Source organism: Ictalurus punctatus, chromosome 2 (genome assembly GCF_001660625.3).
Source record: "Ictalurus punctatus breed USDA103 chromosome 2, Coco_2.0, whole genome shotgun sequence".
NCBI lineage: Eukaryota > Metazoa > Chordata > Actinopteri > Siluriformes > Ictaluridae > Ictalurus > Ictalurus punctatus.
In genome coordinates, this window is record NC_030417.2 from 18149267 (window position 1) to 18169646 (window position 20380).

At 41.2% G+C, this 20380-nt stretch overlaps 1 protein-coding gene across 3 annotated transcripts in view; it reads left to right on the forward strand.

Annotated features, from left to right (window-relative positions):
- Positions 1–20380, forward strand: part of LOC108277145 (transcription factor COE3) — a 104355-nt gene that overhangs the window by 63411 nt on the left and 20564 nt on the right. For 2 of the 3 annotated variants that reach the window (XM_017489577.3, XM_017489596.3), the window contains exons 7-11: positions 2100–2181; positions 2275–2392; positions 5276–5409; positions 5631–5757; positions 17807–17895. In XM_017489577.3, the coding sequence (XP_017345066.1) occupies positions 2100–2181; positions 2275–2392; positions 5276–5409; positions 5631–5757; positions 17807–17895 (550 nt within the window). The remainder of the gene's footprint in view (positions 1–2099; positions 2182–2274; positions 2393–5275; positions 5410–5630; positions 5758–17806; positions 17896–20380) is intronic. The other variant, XM_017489587.3, reaches the window with a different exon arrangement.

The following is a 20380-nucleotide window of genomic DNA, read 5'->3' on the forward strand; positions in this document are numbered from 1 at the left end:
TCTCCACTGTGATTACGAAATGCACATATTTCTTGAGCAACAGGGCGCTCGTTGATGCCTCTCGCTCTGTCTCTGTCTCTCTCGGTGTGTGAGTGCTGTGGGTGAAAATGGGTGGGGTGGGGGGATTTAAAATGTATGTGGTGATTATGTCATGCCAGGCAAAGTGAGGTTTTAAAAAATCACCCGAGTTACTGGCGTGTGTTTTTAAAGATATTGTTACGGTCTTATTAGGAGGGAAATCGATGCGGTCAGCAGATGGCAGTCGTTTATATCACTGACAGGGGTTCCTCCACTCCTGCAATCTCTCTCTCTCTCTCGTTCTCTCTGTACAGACCAGGGAGATGGATGGAAAAGAGAAAAAGGAAAGGTGTAGCAAGATAAGAGAGGGAAAAGAAAGAGGAGCGAATGGAGAAAGTGGGAGAAGAGGATGGCGAGGAAGAAGAAAGGGAAACATGATAAGGAAAGTGACACAAAGATGGAAGTGGAGAGATGAAAGGTGAAGAAAGAGACAGAGAGAGAGAGAGATAGATGGAGAAAGGAGAAGAAGAGGGAGACAAGGAAGTACAGGAGGAAGTAGGAATGAGGAGAAAAAACAGGAGGAGAAGCAAGGAATGAGGAAGCAGGAAAAAGTAGAGGAAATCAGAAAAGTTGGAATTCAGAGAGGAGGAAAAAATGGGGGAAGGAGACAAAGACAGAAGTGAAAAGAAAGTGAAAGGAAAGAAGGTAAATGAGAAAATAATAGAAGGAAGTGAAACAGGAAAAGTGGAAGCGGTGATAGAGAAAACGGAAAAATACGAGCAGATTCAGAGAAGGAAAAAAGGGGCAAAGATAGAGAAGGGGAGATGAGGAGCAAGGAGGAAAATGAAAGGTAAACAAAAGGAGAAAGAAGAATAAAGGAAGAGAGAACTTAGAGAAGAAATTGAGTGACTGATGAAGAGAAAGAAAGAAGACGGGAAAAGAAAGAAAGGACGGGAAACAGATAAGAAAATATGAAGATGAAAGGAGAGAGGATGATAAATTAGGAGAATGATAGGAAGAGAATGGAGAAAATAAGGAAGTGGAGAGAAGAGGAGGAGGAAAAGGAGAGGAGTAATGTGATCCTGGGTTCATGAATGAGGTTATCCTCTGGTTAATGTGACATGACTGTCAGTGACCTTGGTCGCCGTTAACCGCCTGGATTATTATTGTGATAATGTGACAATTAAAAGGGAAGCACTCGATCAAAACTCCAGTGCCGGTGATGGATGCGGGTAGAGGCTAGTGCTGTAAAAGTGACATCCATTTCTTACTGTAAACTAGCTATATCAGAGAGAACAATGTCTCAGGTTAGCCTCATCAATACCCGACCCTGAGCTATAGAGTGAAAATAAGAGTAGGCTGTGTGTACTGGATGTTTGTCTTTACCATCGTTCTCAGGGGTCTAAGCATTGCCAGGGGGTCTCTGATTAAAAAAAATCCCCTGAACATAAAACCTCTGGCATATTGGACAATTACTATTGTTCTCATGATATCTCAAAATGTACTCCAATAGGATCTACCCTAGTTGGTATGGAATACCCAAAAATGCTTCTTTAGAATATCACTGTAGAGGAACCATATTTGGTTCCCTGATGAACCTTTAGCTCTGTGATTCATTAACTGTCTTTTTGTTGTCGCAATATTAAATGTAAATGTCCTTATTTATGGTGGGAAACCTTTTAGTTCTCTATGGTACCAAGAAAAATTCTTAAAGACTCATCAACCCAAAGAATGGTTCTTCTAAATCATCTTCTTATAGGTGCTATCTAAGTCCAGTTGTTGGATCTATACAGTAAGAGTTCTTTGGTAGTCCCATTGGGGGAACCCTAGGAGGCCTATTACAGAGTGTTATCCTATCAGAAATGTTTCCAAACTAGAAACTAAGAACTTTTTAACTTTACAAAATACTCCTGAAATACCTACTGAAGGTCTCATCACTCATATCTACTTATTCCATCAGTGGAAAGGAATCACTTAAAACCTTAAAATTTCTCACTGTCAATATGGATAAATGATACAACATCAACAACATCAGTATTAACCAGCTCCTTTTATCCCTTTGTCATGTTTTTTTTTTCCAGATTCTTCCTGAAGTTTTTCCTCAAGTGCAATCAGAATTGCCTGAAAAATGCCGGGAACCCCAGAGACATGAGACGCTTTCAGGTGCGCCCCATGAACCCATGAACTGAAGCCAATTCTTGTCCACTATAATGAACACTGCGGTTTTCTAAAGTATAAAATGCTTTGACTTTCTAGGTGGTGATTTCCACTACGGTGAACGTAGACGGCCACGTGCTGGCTGTGTCTGACAACATGTTCGTCCATAACAACTCCAAACACGGAAGACGCGCTCGCCGCCTCGATCCATCTGAAGGTAAGACACTGCATTAGTTAAGCAGCGACGAAAAAGGTTCCTCGAACTGTGGCCCTACAGCGGAGCGCAAAGTTATTAAAAAAGTAGGACAAGTCGTACCTGAGAAACCCAAATCTCCAAACACGTACTGTCGCTTTGATGCGTTCAGATGAAAGGTAACACTCTATGTCACTTTCCTCCACTGATCACCAATCAGTGTGTTTGTAAGACATCAGGTCTTGCTGATTAGCTTAGCGTCCTGTTGCTCACCACAGCACACCACCACACCTGACTCAAACTCCAACTCCAACTCATCAGCTCTTGATGAAGCCTTTGATGAGTTCCGCCGAGTGCACTAGAACAACGAGAACGCCGCACTGGAGAACGCTACGTTCCTAAAGGACCGGAATTGAGAAATAAAAACCTGTCACAAGTGGACCGACACAATGAAAGCTTGATTTCCCTTCAGAAGAGAAACGGCGACATTGTTTTAGCTCACAGAACAGTCTGAGACACAAAGCCGAAGGTGGCGTGTTTTGCGGGTAAAATGCAGAGCTTTCATGTCCAGCACACTGGGACAATTTTGGGAGGAAGAGCAGGATTTAAACAGCTGCTCCAGGTTCGAATCAAGTCCCCAACAGGTGAACCTGAAGCCGTTATGACTTTGGTTAATTCATTTATCGGTGTTTCAGAATTCCCTGGTTTGTAGTGAAGTTTATAGACCAAAACAACACACTTGATTTGAGAGTTTCGAGACACTCTCTGTGTGTGATCATATAATAAACCCAAATGCAAAAGTCCACATTAGACACTTATGCATGGCTTGTTCATTATGCATTAAGTTTGATTCATTATGACCTATATAGCATTGGTACATAATTGTATAACTGGGTATCTGAAAATGACCAATATTTAGCTATAGTAATGCACAATAAACACTTTATTAAGACTCTGTTATGCAAATTACTGAGGATGATCGATTAATGATCTAAATTCCTATCTTACTAATGTACTGTATAATTGCCAACTTTATACCTAAATCCAAATTCAAGACCAGTATATTATATTTTGGTTGCCAGGTGAATTTGTTTGATTTCTTATGTACTAAGTCATAATGAAAGCTATATCTACTATACCCAGTCCAATGTTTTTTGACTTCTATTTAACTAACGTATTTTGACTAACTATTTGGCTAACGTATTGGCTAAGCTCGATTCAGAAATACAGCGCAGAAGTAATGCACACACCAAATTGGCTTGGGTGATCGACTAGATTTAGGTATTTAAGTGGAAAAGTTGCCTGGTTAATATTCATTTCATAAACCCAAGCGCAGATTCATTCTCAACGCTCCAATTTATTGTCCAAACCAGCCTTCTCTGAGTACACCTGTGGACGTACGCTAATAGAAAATCCGAATACAGATGTTGTTAAGTCTGATTTCTGATTTACAAATCCTGCGGTTGAATAATTTCAGATAGTCTAGGCTTCATCTCTTGTCATTTTACCCAATCTAATGAACGAGAGTATTTACAGATCTCATGAGCATCCTAAGGTTCTCAAAAGTTTTACTTTCCCAAGATTCAGCGCTTTCTTCAAGTATGCAGCCTTTCAGACATAAGTCGAATCAATTCCTGTCCACAGTCCGTCATACACACACACACAGACACACACACACACACACACACACTCAGCCGGCCTGTCTCCATCACATCAAGCCAAAAAACGACTTCACCATAAACTACAAAAACTCCCAATGAACTCCTAATGGCTTTATTGAACTGACCATTATACAGGAAATAAGAATATAAAATGAGCTTTTATAATTGTTATTACAAATTACTCCTACTTAGTCTGTTTCTCTCTGTCACTCGGCAGCTGGGAAACAAGTTAAGAAAAGAATACTGAGGTGTGTCGACGAGACTCAAACACCTTGTAGAAACTATTGTCACTATGCCATCCTGAAGCAATCTGAAATACGTAGATTTATATATTTACATATTCATCTCACAAAAACGGTTTGGAAAAACTTTGTACGGCCAATAGGAAGGAAGTAGGCGTGTCTGTCTTGCAGGGACACGCTGCTATTTTATAATAATCAATGGCAGAGTTACTATTACCACCCTGAAGGGAATTCTTTTCCTATGAAAACATTTTCTTTCTTTAAAAGCACATTTATTCTTTTTATAGCACAGCAAATTTGTCAACGGTTACGATTATTTGTATATACTAAAGAACTTCATGTAGCTGTTATCTGTTTATAGTTACGTTTCACGTTGCGGAACATCCGCGAGACAAGTTAGTTCATGTTCTCACTTACGTTATAGTAGCTATAAACAGTTCCCTCACCAGCCTCTCTTTTCTTTTTCTCTCACAAAAAACACAGCTTGTCATGTTACTGAAAAAACACAACACGTAGACCGAAGCCTTAAAGTTATAGCTTTACCTCTGAATGTTACGAAGCGTTGGCGTAAATGAACATAATAAACATAATACACTTAAATAAGCATCTCCTTATAGAGAATTTTAGCGTGTCAATAATTGTACACGTTTTTAGTGCGTTTATGTAGAACATATGCCATACAAGTCTCTGTGAATGAGCTGTTGCTATAGAAGCAATGACGTATCAGAAAGTAGGCATTGAAATAATACTGTGATTTGGATTACAGGTGTAACTACTGTATTATAAGAGCTGCTCTTATAGAATATTAAACAATGCTTTCTGACCAATCAGAATCAAGAATTCAACAGCACTGTGGTATAAACAGGAAGTTACTGTTTGGCAAACATAATATTGGTTGGTTATTATGATGATACAGTTTGGCTGGTTTTAATTTGTTTGTTTTGGTTTCTCTCGTGTCGTGTGTGTGTGTGTGTGTGTGTGTGTGTGTGTGTGTGTGTGTGAAGCAGCCACTCCATGCATCAAAGCTATAAGCCCCAGTGAAGGCTGGACGACTGGAGGAGCCACTGTCATCATCATCGGAGACAACTTCTTCGACGGGCTACAGGTCGTCTTTGGGACCATGCTCGTCTGGAGCGAGGTGGGTTCTTTAGTAATCACACACACACACACACACGCACACACAGATTGTAACATCTTAAGCAAAATGTTAGCGATAATTCAGCACTGTAAGAGTTAATTAAACAGTGTAGGTGTGTGTGTGTGTCTGACTGAAGGGTCAGAGTGGACTCTCGACAGTGCAGCGGTGTGTTTAATCGATGCATGTGTATCGAGCTGAACGTGTTGTGTGCTGTGTTTTAGCTCATCACACCCCACGCTATCCGTGTTCAGACGCCACCCAGACACATCCCCGGGGTCGTGGAGGTCACACTGTCCTACAAATCCAAGCAGTTCTGCAAAGGAGCGCCGGGACGCTTCGTCTACACAGGTACACACACCCACACACACTCACACACACACACTAGAACACACTATACACTCCACTCAAGATTACAGGTGAATTATGTAATACAACTTAAAGATTATGTTGAATGTCCGCCATTCAAGTCCCTCTGAATGAGTACTATAGAAACGATAACGTATTACAACACACGCATTAATATAAACCTTCCGACCGGAATTGAGAATTCAACATCGCTGTGTTCGAACTGATATTTAATATCTGTTTGTGTCACTACGCAACCCCTTTACCGAGCCCAAATGTTTCCCCAAGTCGCTACAGTGTCGGTTTTTCTTCCTATCCATCTGTTCTCCAGCGTGCCCGAGTATCACTCCGTCTAATCGATGCTTTTTTTATTCCATCGGAATAATTCGAGATGCCATTCAAAGGTCAGATGAAGGACTGTTTAGCGCGATAAGAAAATGTCACGGCGTAAAAAGCGAGGCTTGTGTTAAGGCTCTGTGTTAAACATGAGGTTTATCTCCGCGCCTCGCCTTTGTCCTCACTCGCATAAAGACGAGTTTACAATGGGACAGCGGGACTTCGCGATGTCCGCTCTGACTGACATCTCCATGATTTGACTGACAGCGCAATGGCGCATTATGAGGTTTTCATGAGATGTACATTGTGAATAGGGCTCGCGAAAGAAAAATGCATTGATGATGGTAAAGAATAGACTCGAGTGAATAAAATACACACGTGAAATAGTGTGCGCTTTTATCGTCGACAATAATCTGAGCTGAATGTGTGATCCAGTGACGAAGTGAAGATTTATCACAGACTTATATGAGACAAATACAATGCGTTCTGATAAGTCTTTCTTGGGTAGCTTTCTCCTAGCCATTACTTTTTACATTATGTGTGAATTCTGACCTGTACAGCCAATAGAAAACAAGAGGGCGGGGCTTCTGGGTAAAAGTGTAGGGTGGAATGCGTTGTTTAACATTTGTCCTGTTATCATGACGGGAGTCATCCCATCCACTGAGATATGCTTTAAAAAACAATTATGCTAGAATTTTCTTATTAGCAATCTTGCCACTTCTATTCACCAATCATAAGAGCAAACACAACCTTTTTTTCCCCATTGTGAAAACGTTGGCCTCGACTTGCACCGAGAATCATCTTGTGTTGATATTTTTCGATAGCGGATGAGCATCGCCGTCAGTCTTTGCATCTTAATTACAGCGCTAGGTACGTGTGATGTGAAATGTGAAGCAGGATTTAATTACTAAACAGGCAAGACTCGCGTGAATCCAAACCCAGTCGTGTTTTTCTCATCAGGGAGTTTCCGACCTCCTCTTCTCTCGCCAGCCTCGTTTTCAACTCACGGCTTCCAAATGAAAACAAGCCAGCTTGACATTTTTGGAAGGTGTGCATTTAGGTCATTAGAAAATTAACGGTCCAAGTTGCAAAAAAAAAAAAAAAAAAGGAAGGAGAGAAAGAGAGATAGAGAAGGACGGAGAGGGAAGACATACATGTTGGCAAATTTTCAGTACTTTCGGGTTTTCCTATGCTGTCTTCTTTTATCTGGCACTCAGTAATGATAAGAGGCTGAGGAAAAGCCTCAAAGAAGGTTGTTGAGAAGATTATGCTTGCATTACTTATCAGTCAATGAGTGGAGAAAGTGAAAAATGAAGAAATTAAGTGCAGATACCAGATGCAGGTTGTGTAGTGTCTTTCTTGAACTATCCTTTCTCTTTCTTCGTCCATCTTCTATGTCTGATCCCCCCCGCCCCCTCTATTCCATTCCTGCCCACTCCACCCCACCCCATCCCACCCCACCAACTGCCTCCTCCTGTCTCCGGAGGCCGAAGCTCCCCAGGTGCGCTCTAAGGTGGGAGCGAAGGAGGAGAGTAAAAGAGAGTGAGGCGAGCCTGAGGGTATCGACTTTCCTGGGAAAACACATCTCTAGAAAGAAATCAGTAGCCAAATACTGCAATAACTCAACCGTCATTGATCCACGGGTGCATTGATCTGCGCATTACAAACTCTCAGACTGGCAGCGTGGACTCAAGACTCTCGAAAACAGCAATCAGAAATAAATTACTGCCTTTGCTCCTTCACAGCCTACAAGCAATAATAATAATAATAAGAAGTAGAAGAGGAGGAGGAAGAAGAATAAGAAGAAGAAGAAGAAGATTTTTGTCTAATAATGTGAACCATCTTTTTAGATGCTTAATCAAATCCCTGGAAAAAAAACTTCATCAGTGTATGCTCCAGTGGTGCTAACAAACAATCATTTATCGGGGTGGTGGGAGATGAGGTGTTTTTCTGAGGGACACGTGTCACTTCATGTCCAGACTTGCCCAAGATTTTTACACACAGTACACAGGAAAGGGCTTCATGAGTGTTGGGTTGGGAGGTTAAGATCTTTGTATAAACAACACAGTGTCACGATTGCAAATTTGTAAGAACTGGCAAGGTGTGTAAAAGCACGATTCAGCTTGAGGAACAATTATATTTTTTAAATTCGCAAGAGATCAACAGGCCAGAAGGACATTTTGTTGGTTTATCCCTCTCAGAGAACCCTTAAAGCTTTATGTAGAACCTTACTGGAGAGTTCCTCTTTTAGAATAAGTCCAAGATACCAAGTAGAACCCCTGGTCTGGGTGAAAAAAAGTTCAGTCTTGGACCACAATACATTCTTTGCATTATCATTCTGAGGAAGCACTTAAAGGTTATATGAAGAACCCTACACCTGTGCATTTTCTATTTAGAGAAAGTCCAAAGTAGAACCCCTTTAGAAAGCAGAATTATCTTAGCTTGTATTGCCCTCTTTGTTCAAGAAGACATTGTTTTGGATAAACATTTACCAGTCAGTCTTGAGAGTTAAGGGCCCAGCAGTGGCATTTGGCGGTGTTGGGTTTGAACTCACAACCTTCTGCTGAGTAGTTCAACATCTTAACTACTGAGCTACCACTGACTACCACTAGACCGTTTAGGTGGAAAATGTTGGACTTGGTCAATTCAGTGGTGTAAATAAACCCCGTTATCCTTGATCAAGTCACCCAGCATCCAATTCTTGAGGACCTCCAAGCAGTCCACAGTTTTGCTGGTACAGCTGAGTTTTGGAGCTGAAACAGAAAAAAAAACCTCACCCGCTTGCATTGTGAACCACTAGGCTAGGGCTGAAGCATTTGGCATTTGGATCTGGGTTTCTATTTCCCTACAATGTCCTTGATAATCACTACCTTGTAAACCAGATTTTGTCTCTCATCCTCCACCACACCTAAATCAAGCAACCAACATGCTGAATATTTGTTACAGGTGTGTTGGGTGTTGGGAAGAACAACAACAATAAGCACCATCTGGGGTTCCCAGGGGACTAGAATGGGAAACACTAGGCTGGATGAATGTAGGACTAATGACAGTGTTTATTAATGCCACTCGAGCATGCACTGATACAGTGCAGTCAACCATGCTTTTCACACCTACAGTAAATAATATTCGGTGAGATTATGAGATGCTCTCAATGCATTTATAAGCAAGAATTGCATGTTTAGTCAGGGACCTTTGCCATAGTCCACGGAAGGCGTTTAGCCATTTGAGGACCTGTAGGATCTTTTGGGTGTGTAAGGATTTGGTTTGGTATTGGCATTACATTCATAGGTGATCTAACGTGTGCCATCAAGACTTGGCAGTCATCAACATATAGGCTAAGGGTACCAGGATTCATACTTTTATGATGAAAAACTGGATGATTTTTCCCTAATACCTTTTGACTAATAAACCAAGGCTCTTTCGCTGGTTTCTGCCAGGATGTAACCAAACACTTTATAGCTCTTACAGTGACAGCAGGCCATTCTGTGCTGATGTGGGACTTTAAAGCCCACACATACACACACCATGTTCAGAGACCTGTTGTGGAGCAAAGTGAGCTTGAACAGAGCGGAGAAATGGCGTCACCCCTCGTGGGAACTACTGGTCCTGTGAACTCTTTTTGTGTGTGCAGGGGACCTGCTCAGTTCTTAGCCAGAATTGGTGGCGCCGTGTGACGCACGACTTCTTTAAAAGGCCTCTAAAGCTTTATGAGCCCAGAAGTTCGGGAAAGGCAGGGAACCAAAGTCCAGGAGTGTGAAGGGTTCTGAAAACAAAAGAGTTCTGTTTTGCCTTGCCTTTTTTTCATCATCACTCACACACATTTTGGTTTTAATATCTTTTGGAGCTACTTGGCTGTTACTGTAGCTTAATAACACTATTCCTATACCCAACCTTCTTCAAAAACAGGCTAGCTCCCTAAAGATTCTTCTGTTTGTTCATCTGAAGGGACCTTTAAAGGTTCTACGAGGAACCTGACAAGAGAAGGGTTTTCCTGTCAGTGGTCTCACATGCCAACCTTACAGCTTTTGCTAGATAGTCTGGGATTTTCTGAACCTAAACATGGCCAAGAATGGCCTACTTTATCAGGAAGAGTCTGTTTAACTGGCCTTGCAAATGGCCAGATATGTTTACATGCCACTTATTTTTTCAAACCAAACTCTCTAACAACTTTTAAGTGATGCTGGGAATGTATATAACTCTTAAACCAGTGCACTAAAGTGTTAATAGCCAATCAAAGTACAACCATCAATATTCTGAAGCTTGTTGCCAACTAAGGGTACTAAATGCATTACTTCATTAGCCATGGAGTGTCTGAGGTTGAGACTACCTGTTCAAAAACAGCTCTAGGTAGAATCCTTTTATAAAGCTAGAACATTATCCCTCCAAAGACCCTTTTAGATACCTTTTTGACTTAAAGTACAATCAAATAACTTTGACTTGAATAGCCAAAAGCAAATGTTTTGCTCCTTTGATTTTTCAGATAAAAGCCTTTTTACTGGGTGGGGGGATGGGGGGGGGCTGTTACACACACTATCAAGTGTTCTTACTATTATGGGGACACTTAGTCCACACCAAGAACCCTCTAGTGCCATCCAACGCACGTAAGGGTTCTTTGCTATATCTTTCTAATGGAACAAATAAAGGTTTCACATAGAAATGCAAAATATATAGTTTCCTTTCAGTTAAAAATACAAATATAATGAAGCTATGGATTTTACTGAACTCTTGCGGAACTTGCGTAGTAGAATGCAAGATCGGTAAGGGTAGATGACATCATGCTGAAAGCATTAGCGAATACAGAATTGATTGAATATTGATTTATCTTTGTTTAATAAGTACGAGAGTATTGACACAGTCATTGTCGAGAACTGCGTTAACCACAGGTACCGGAAAGAGCCAGAAATAATGGTCCAAACTTGTAAAGTGGTTGTTTCACTCCCCTGCTTTCCTCTCATGCTCTGTTCATGCCTTTTTTCGTTTACACACTGCCTTGCTGTCTCTGCCTCACACCATCCTCCTCGACCCTCTCCATCTCTTTGTGATGCAACCCTCCTGATTACTGCAGCATCCATCCGTTTCAATATGCTAATCACACGTTGGCTAATTGCCTCAGTGCTGCCTTGATTAAGCTGAGTGACACCTACAGGAAGTGTGTATCAAAACCCCTCAATCCACCACCTGAGGAGTGTGATGTTATCGACTCACACTGCAACATGAAGTTCCTCCTGAAATTGGTGCCACGTGTGAGGACATATGTTCATCAAAGCAGCAGAAGACGATTTACACAGACACTCTCTGATTCTTTGCACGTCTTCTCACTGTCCTCATACATTCTTTCTCCCTGTCTTCTCATACTCCTTCTCCCTGTCTTCTCATACTCCTTCTCCCTGTCTTCTCATACTCCTTCTCCCTGTCCTCTTACACACCTTCTGCCTATCATCTTACACATCTTCTCCTTGTCCTCTTACACACCTTGTCCCTGTCCTCTCACACGCCTTCTCATTGTTCTCACATACTCCTTCTCCTTGTCCTCTCACACCCCTTCTGCATGTCCTCTCACACTCCTTCTCCATGTCCTCTCACACTCCTTCTCCATGTCCTCTCACACTCCTTCTCCTTTTCCTCTCACATTCCTTCTCCATGTCTTCTCAAATGCCTTCTCTATGTACGCTCACACTCCTGCTCCCTGTCCTCTCACACTCCTTCTTCTTGTCCTTTGACACTCCTTCTCCCTGTCCTCACATACTCCTTCTCCATGTCCTCTCACTCACCTTCTCCCTGTCCTTTCACACTCCTTCTCCCTGTCTTCCCATACTCCTTCTTCCTGTCCTCTCACATTCCTTCTCCATGTCTTCTCAATATTCCTCTTCTTGTCCTCTCATAATCCTGCTTGTTATTCTGGCACACTCTCGCATTGTCCTTTGACATTCCCTTTTTACTGTTCTTTCATACCTCTTGCTGTTCTCTTACACTTTTCTTGCCGTCTGCTCACATTTCTTATTTTTGTCCTCACATACTGCTTTTTTGTCTTATCACACCCCCTCCTACCCGCATTTTGTCCTGTCACACTCCTCCTCCATGTTTCATCTACCTCCTTTGGCCTCTCACAACCCTATTTTTTTTGCTGTCCTCTGACATTTTTGTCCTGAATCCTTCTTTCCTGTCAAATTCAAATTCCTTTCTATCCCATCTTCTTTCTGTCCACTCACACCCCTTCTTTCTGTCCTCTCACACTCCATCCCACTGTCCTCTCACGGTCCTTTTTGTTGTCCTCTCACACTTAAAAAAAAAAAGTGACTGTCACTTGAAGAAGTGTGAACTTGCACATCTGCAGCGTGCATGATGGAGGTAAACAGAAGTCACACCACAGCATAAGTGCTGCCGTAAAACCTGTATTTGGCTGTAATTAACTGTGTGTGTGTGCGTGTGTGTGTGTGTGTGTGTGTGTGTGTGTGTGTGTGTGTGTGTTTGGGATCTCTCTAATCTCCTCTGGTGGTTTTCTGCTTCAGCTGCCTCTCGACTGTCAGTCACAGTTTAAAGTTCATGAAATTTCTATGAGGATTGATTGGAGGTTCAGTGATTGATCAAGCCAAGCTCCATGCTCCTGAATCTGCAGCGAACTGAACAAGTGTGTACTCGCTTCCATGCTTCACGTGAATGAAGGAAGGGAGCGGAAAACAGAATCAATATCAAGCAGCAAAGGGGTTTTAGACGTTTGTCAACTGGCCACTTTGCACACAGTCGACAGGCTGAAACAGGAAAACAAATCACTTCCTGTTGTCTCCTGCTCCCCACAGCGTGTCTGGAAGCGTCTTCGTAATGACCGAAGGGACAATCAAACCAGGTACACACAGTCAACTCGCCCTTATCAATAAACCAACACATGGAAATGCTGAGATTGAGCCTTGCTGTGCAGGAATTTGAACCTTGCAAACAAATTGCGTCGTTCCATCACAGGCGAGGCAGCTTTGATGGAGTGGTTTGTACACAGAGCTGGAGCTGCACGCGAAATGATTCAGAAATAGCCTCCTGAATGGCTAAGAGGTGCTGACGGGATTGCGGCCAGCGGGGGCGTGACTGCGCCTTCAATCACTCCATCAGGCGGAAAGGAGAGCCGTCGTTTTTCTCAGAGAACGTAGCCGGACATTGATGTCGAATAACGAAATGTAAATAGCGAACTGAGCAGGGAAGAAATAGATGAAAACTAGAATGGTTGTTTCTCGAGAACGCAAAGAGAGACACGCGATCAGCTGGATGTGGGGAAAATAATGCAATAGATGGAAAGAGATGTCAACTCCCTAGAGAAGAAAACACAGGCCAAGAATCTCACACGCACACACACACACATGCACAGCCACACATGTTGAATGTATCCTCAAAATGGCATAGAAAGAGTGTGACAATATTGTGTGTGTGTGTGTGTGTGTGTGTGTGTGTGTGTGTGTGTGTGTGTAAGATGAGAGAGAGAGAGAAAGAGAGAGAGAGAGAAGGCCTTTAATAACGGCACTGAGTGCTTGCTCTCCCACTCATTCCCATTTGACCTCTACCCTTTGCGGCATGTGGAATAAGAGCTGAGAGATTGATTTTGCGAGGTGTGTATGCTGTCTCTCATTTGCCAGCTAGATCGAGGAGCATCTGCTGAAATCCGATCACACAGACAGTTAGCAGCGCAGGTGAACACACTTTTAACAGGATGACTCTGCTTAGACGTACATTAAACCTGTGATTGTGCTGTTAATGCAGATTTGGTCATGGCCATTCTGTTTTCTTCTTTAGAGTAAGATAAATAAGGTGATTTGGTTGAATATCTGGCAACCGAACGCACAGCCTCGGCGTAGAGTTCACTCTAAAGAACTTTCTATTCCATTTATTGTACAATTCTCACTCATTTAGAATGATTTGTCACACATATGAGTCCAAATGGTGCTTTGCTGTTATAGAACTTTCTGACCAATCAGAATCGAGAATTCAACAGCTCTGTTGTGTAAGCTGTGGTGAAAAGATGATAAATTGTTGGTGTGCAAAGACTTAAAAATCGAATAAAATAAAAAAATCTAACGCTAAAAAATCTAATAGTGAATTACACTCTCTCTGCTCTGTATGTGTGTATGTGTGTGTGTGTGTGTGTTTGTGTGTGGAGGGAAACATGATCTGTGACCTCATACCTCATTGCATCCTGATTACTGACCACATGCTCTTGGCATAAAGCAGAAACTGTGGGTGGGTGAGAGACATGGCCTCACAATGAGAGCAATAAAGGAATAATCAAATAAATAATAAATACCTGCACCCCTTTTTCTCCTCATCTCACTCGTTGGTCTTCCCACTGAACCCACATTATCACTCCCTCTCTCTCTCTCTCCCGCTCTCTCTCTCTCTCTCTCTCTCCCGCTCTCTCTCTCTCTCTCTCTCTCTCTCCCGCTCTCTCTCTCTCTCTCTCTCTTGGAGTCGCACGTCAAAAAAACCAGCCGTGCACGAGAGGAAGAAAAATCAATACGAATTACAACAGAGAAAGTGGCACTGATGGCTGGAATTGCAGCATATGTTTACACTAAATCAGGCAATCTATCTTCATACGCGCGCGGCAATGCGCGTGGGGTCAGGGTTCGACGGCAAGCGCGCACCCGCCACTGTGGCAATTACTGCAGCACGCGCTCGGTAACACTCGCGTATCGATTGGGCGCGAGAACGGGGGAAGGGGAGGGGGTCAGAGTGCGGGTGGATTTTAATAAGAGAATGAATGGGCTTAATTTCTCGACAGATTGATGGAGGGTGAGAGATGCAACCGGCACACACACACACACACGCACACACACACACGCACACACACACACGCACACGCACACACGCACACAGGCTTGTCATATTATCCTGATGAAAGGAAGGACCTTCCATTGACCGAATTATTAATGCAGATAATTCATGTTGTGCTACACCTAAATCTAACCCTAACCTTAAATTGTGAAACTTTCTGAATGAAATGTGTTAGGACTGTGCATGTGTTATAGAGGAGTGCAAAAGTATGCACCCCCCATGGTTGCTGGATGTTAAAACAGGAACATGTACAGTCTACGCATAAGAAGAATACAAAGAGTTGGAAAAAAAAAGAAAAGAAATCACACTAAATATCTTCTTGGTGTAAATAACATTTTCATTTCTTAATTTCCTAAAGGGATGCAAATGTTTGCACTTAAACATATGAATTTGAATCTAGCTAGAATTGCTGAGACAGCTAAAAATGGATTTGTGAATGAATTTGGAACAAAATATTAAGAATCATGTTTTTAGATAGCGGGACTAAAACCACCGGTTATGTGACTCTGACTTCAGGGCTATAATAACGGATAAGAATGGAGTGTATTCATTATAAACTGATTATCAGAGAGCAGGTTCTATTGCACATTCACACCATCAGCACACATGCCCCGCCCCCTAAGGCCTATGTCAGCGCACTCGTTCTTTTCTCCTTTTCCCTGCCAAAAACTGTCTTGAACAAATTTGATTTCGCAGCTCGCAGGGGCCCTTTCCCCACCGCAAGAAAACAAATATTGTTATAATGGTAATAACATCTATTTGCCTTGTGCGACAAACGGCGACGGGCCCCTTTGAAAGGGCCAGCGTGCTCCAGTGCTGCAATCTTATTCTTATTCATGAAAGCTCGGTTATGCATATTAGTGCAAACTAGCTATTCTACTTGCCTGCATTCGGACTGTCAATCATCCTTAACCGATACAAGAGGCATCGGTGACAAAAGCAGAGTGGGCACGAGGGCTGACAAATTGTCCCCAAAGTCAAATTTGACAGCCTTTTATGATTAATGGGCTTGATTATGGAGAAATATCTGCCTAACCATTTTTCCGGGGTGTTTCCCTTTCTCTGTGTCTCTCTCTCATCTGCTTCTCACGCCCTGAGAACGCAGGAAAGGAAAACTGAGCTCTAGAGTGGGGGAATGAAAAATCAAATGTATGTGGGGGGTGGGGGTTGGGGGGGGGGAGAAGGAGGATTGAATTAGGCAGTGTGTGAATGAGAAGTGAAGGGGGAGAAGCAGGCCAATGGAGACTGACTGCGCACTTCATAAAACACACACACACACACACACACACACACACACACACACACACACACACACACACACACACACACAAAGACAGTGGTAATATAGTTTTTTGATTTTATGAACAGACTTCCATTTCTAACACAATATCAACCGGCTTGAGCTCATTAGTCTTTCCTCAATCATAACTAGCAAGTTATATATGTGATATATGTCTCCTATATATTAATATAATGATCCTCGACTTTCTATTTAACTTTCATTATTTCATTCTGTTGTTCTATATAACTTTCTGTTTGTCTAAAATAGCACTATATATTGTTCTATAGTCCTATATATGGCTTCAGTAAATGAGTAACCTTTATATATAATATAATATAATATAATATACTAAACTGTATACCATAGTGACAGTAGTATACCATATAAATACTATACGGCTTATTCTATACTATACTATACTATACTATACTATACCATATACTACACAGCTATAATATAGTATATACTATTTGTATCTGTATGGCTACTGTATTGTGTATACCATGTGAGCTACTATATTATACAGTACATGTGTATATTAAGCTACATAATATAATAATACATTCTATACAACACACATAAACTATACAATATAGTTACACTATTTTACATACTATGCATTTATGGTATACTGTATATCAACTATATACTATACTGTGCTACTATACTATACTATATACTATACTAACTGTATAGAACTATATTAAACTGTATAGTATAATATCTAATACACAGCTATATTATACAATATACCATGTACTACTTGGTTATAGTATACTATATACCATATAATACATAATATACATCTATATAGCTATATTATATGGCTATACTATACAGCTGTACTATACTATACAACGTACATAGTACGATACAATGTACTATGGGGTTTTACTATAAAGCCATCCTATACTATACTATACAGTATATCTAATACATGGCAGTACTGTACAATATACTATATACTATATACTATTTGGCTACAATATATTGTACACCATATACAAAATAAGCATTTTATATAGTATATATAGGTTTTATTATACTATAAACTTTGTACTACTAAGCTTTACTGTACTGCCATGCTATACTATACTATATACACTACACTATACTATTTTGTAATTCATAAAAACACACTCCTATGTGTGTGTGTGTGAGTGTGTATTTCCCCGTTATGTATTGGCGCCCTGTCCGGGATCTACTCCTTACCTTGCGCCCAGTGTACAGATCTGGGAAAGTCTCCGGAACCATCTGTAACACTGAGCCGGATAAGCGGTTATAGACAATGGATAAATGAATAAAACTCTGGTCTGATCATTTAAATACAAGTGAAATCAAATTCAATTGAAATACCAGTAATTTAATAGTGTAGTATACCAGTAATCAAACACAGCATATAAAGGCACACACTAACCTTGTTCCCACCTTTTAAAAGAACTAGTATAGATTTTTTTAAAAAAGGTCATCAAATTCAATCCTAATATATTTACTGTACCACGGAACAAGGACGTACTGTATCACCCTGTAACACTGTGTGTGTGTGTATGTGTGTGTGTGTGTGTGTGTGTGTGTGTGTGTGTGTGTGTGTGTGTGTGTGTGTGTGTGTGTGTGTTTCAGCTCTGAATGAACCCACCATCGATTACGGCTTTCAGAGGTTACAGAAGGTCATCCCACGTCACCCTGGAGACCCTGAGAGGTTACCTAAGGTAAGTGGATGTTTAACATGGTGATGATGAAGATTTGCGTTAGTGTTCAGCACATTTTTATGGGTTTAATGGTTTTATAATTCCTAATATAAGATATAATCAGGATGTCTAGATGTAGTAGTAGTAGTAGTAGTAGTAGTAGTAATATATTCTGTATTATTAGTCTAAGTCTCTTTTTTATGTTGGCTAGTATGCTAAAAACATACCAAACAATGATCACAATTTAGTGTCTCTTTTATATCATCCCATTAAGGATATAATTGAATATTAATATTTTGTATTGATTTAATAGCATTCCAAACAAATACAAATAGGAGATAAATTAACTTTGGGTGTACGTAGGAATCCAGATTTATGCACTAAACAGATACAGATACATATAGTGTCATTGTGTTATATCTCCACACCCTATAATGACAATATTTTTCTTCCCATTATTGAACGGTAGAGTGTAACTCTTGTAATAAGATGGTACCTCAAAGGTCATGATAAATAATCGCTACAGTGCGGCCTGCTACTCATTCCTTTATTGTCTGATAAAGAAAAAGCCACACTGACAACTAAACATGCACAAAGAGTAAAGAAAAACAAAAAACAAAACAAGAACAACCACACACACACAAAAAAAAAAACCAGCAGGTGCCGTGGGCGGTTTGCCGCCTGGTTAGTATGAAAAGATTATTTTGGCCTAAAAAGGCGTCAGGGCTAAGTGAGCGAGATTTGTTCGGGCAGAGGCCCGCTGCTCCGACCTGATGCGGACTGACACCTTAAAGCAGCTGCCAAATTGAAACCATTTATCAAAATCTGGCGTCTGAGATCTAAAAAAAAAAAAGAAAAGAAAAAAAGCTGTTTATTGGCGAATTGATGCTAATAGTAAGCATATGGCGTCTAGGCCTAGTCGTGGAGGGAACATTAACTATCACAGGCATTAGATTTATTTATTCAAGAGGAGAACTCAATAAGAATGCAGATGTTCATGCTGTCTCTCTCTTGCTTTCTCTCTCTCTCGCTCTCTGTCTCGCTCTGTATATCTCTCTCACTCCATAAATGAATTATCGTCAATATAGGAGGTAAATAAATAACTGAATATGTGAGCATGCAAAGAAATAAAGATGCACTTAAGTGTGTAAATATGCTGTTAGGTTCGGTGTGTGTGTGTGTGTGTGTGTGTGTGTGTGTGTGTGTGTGTGTGTGTGTGTGTGTGTGTTTGAGAGTGAGAGAGAGAGCAAGAGAGAGAGAGAGAGAGAGAGAGAGAGAGAGAGAGAGAGAGAGAGAGAGAGAGAGAGAGAGTTTGCTCACAGCTGTGTTTTTGCTGATTGTGCTTTTTTCACTGCACACACACACACACAGACACACACATACACACATACACACACACACATCTGTAATACCTGGAGGACACTACAACTGCACGTATGATAATCTAGTGATCAAGGAATTTCCATTCTGTGTGTGTGTGTGAGAGAGAGTAAGAAATTTGTGTTTCTTCTCTGCCTAGTGTGTTATTCAGTTCCTTATCAGTGATATCTTACAGAACTTGTTCTCTCTCTCTTATGTGATCTAGTGATCAGTGGGTTTATGCTCTGTGTGTGTGTGTGTGTGTGTGTGTGTGTGTGTGTGTGTGTGTGTGTGTGTGTGTGTGTGCGCGTGTGATTTATCATTGTTAAGGGAGCTGTCGGTGAGCTCCTCCTCGGCGAAGCTGTTTTGCCGGAGGCGGTGGATCCAGAAAGTCGTGCTCTCATAATTGAGCCCCTGGAAAGATTGAGTGTGGAAAACAGAGAGAGAGAGAGAGAGAGAGAGAGAGAGAGAGAGAGAGAGAGAGAAGAGGATGTGTATGTGTCAGGAGACGTGCAATGCTGATACAGTGAGAGAACACACTCGGAGTAGAGTGAAAAACACACCTGGACTTGTTCAAATTAGACTGAGTTTCACTACCACTACACACTACAGCTGTTAGATTTGGAACTTGTACATACTGAGACGGCAGATTTTCAGAGTTTGGCAATATTTCACTGAAATTTATTTTGAAATTAGCTTGCGTTACATAATTGACAAAATGAAAAATGTATTTTTTTTCCAGAAAAAAAATCTATAGAAACTCATAATATACTATAATAAAAGACCTATATATTTATCATATATGACTATAATATCCATCCATCCATCTTCTATACCGCTTCATCCTTTTCAGGGTCATGGGGAACCTGGAGCCTATCTCAGGGAGCATGGGGCACAAGGTGGGGTACACCCTGGACAGGGTGCCAATCCATCGCAGGGCACAATCACATACACATTCACACCCATTCATACACTACGGACACTTTAGACATGCCAATCAACCTACCATGCATGTCTTTGGACTGGGGGAGGAAACCGTAAAAAATACTTGTAAAATGTGCGGAATTCTCAGAAAGTACGCACAGTTTAACAAAAGTATACACATTGTAAACCTTTGTATGAAAGTTTTTACAACTTTTATGCAAAA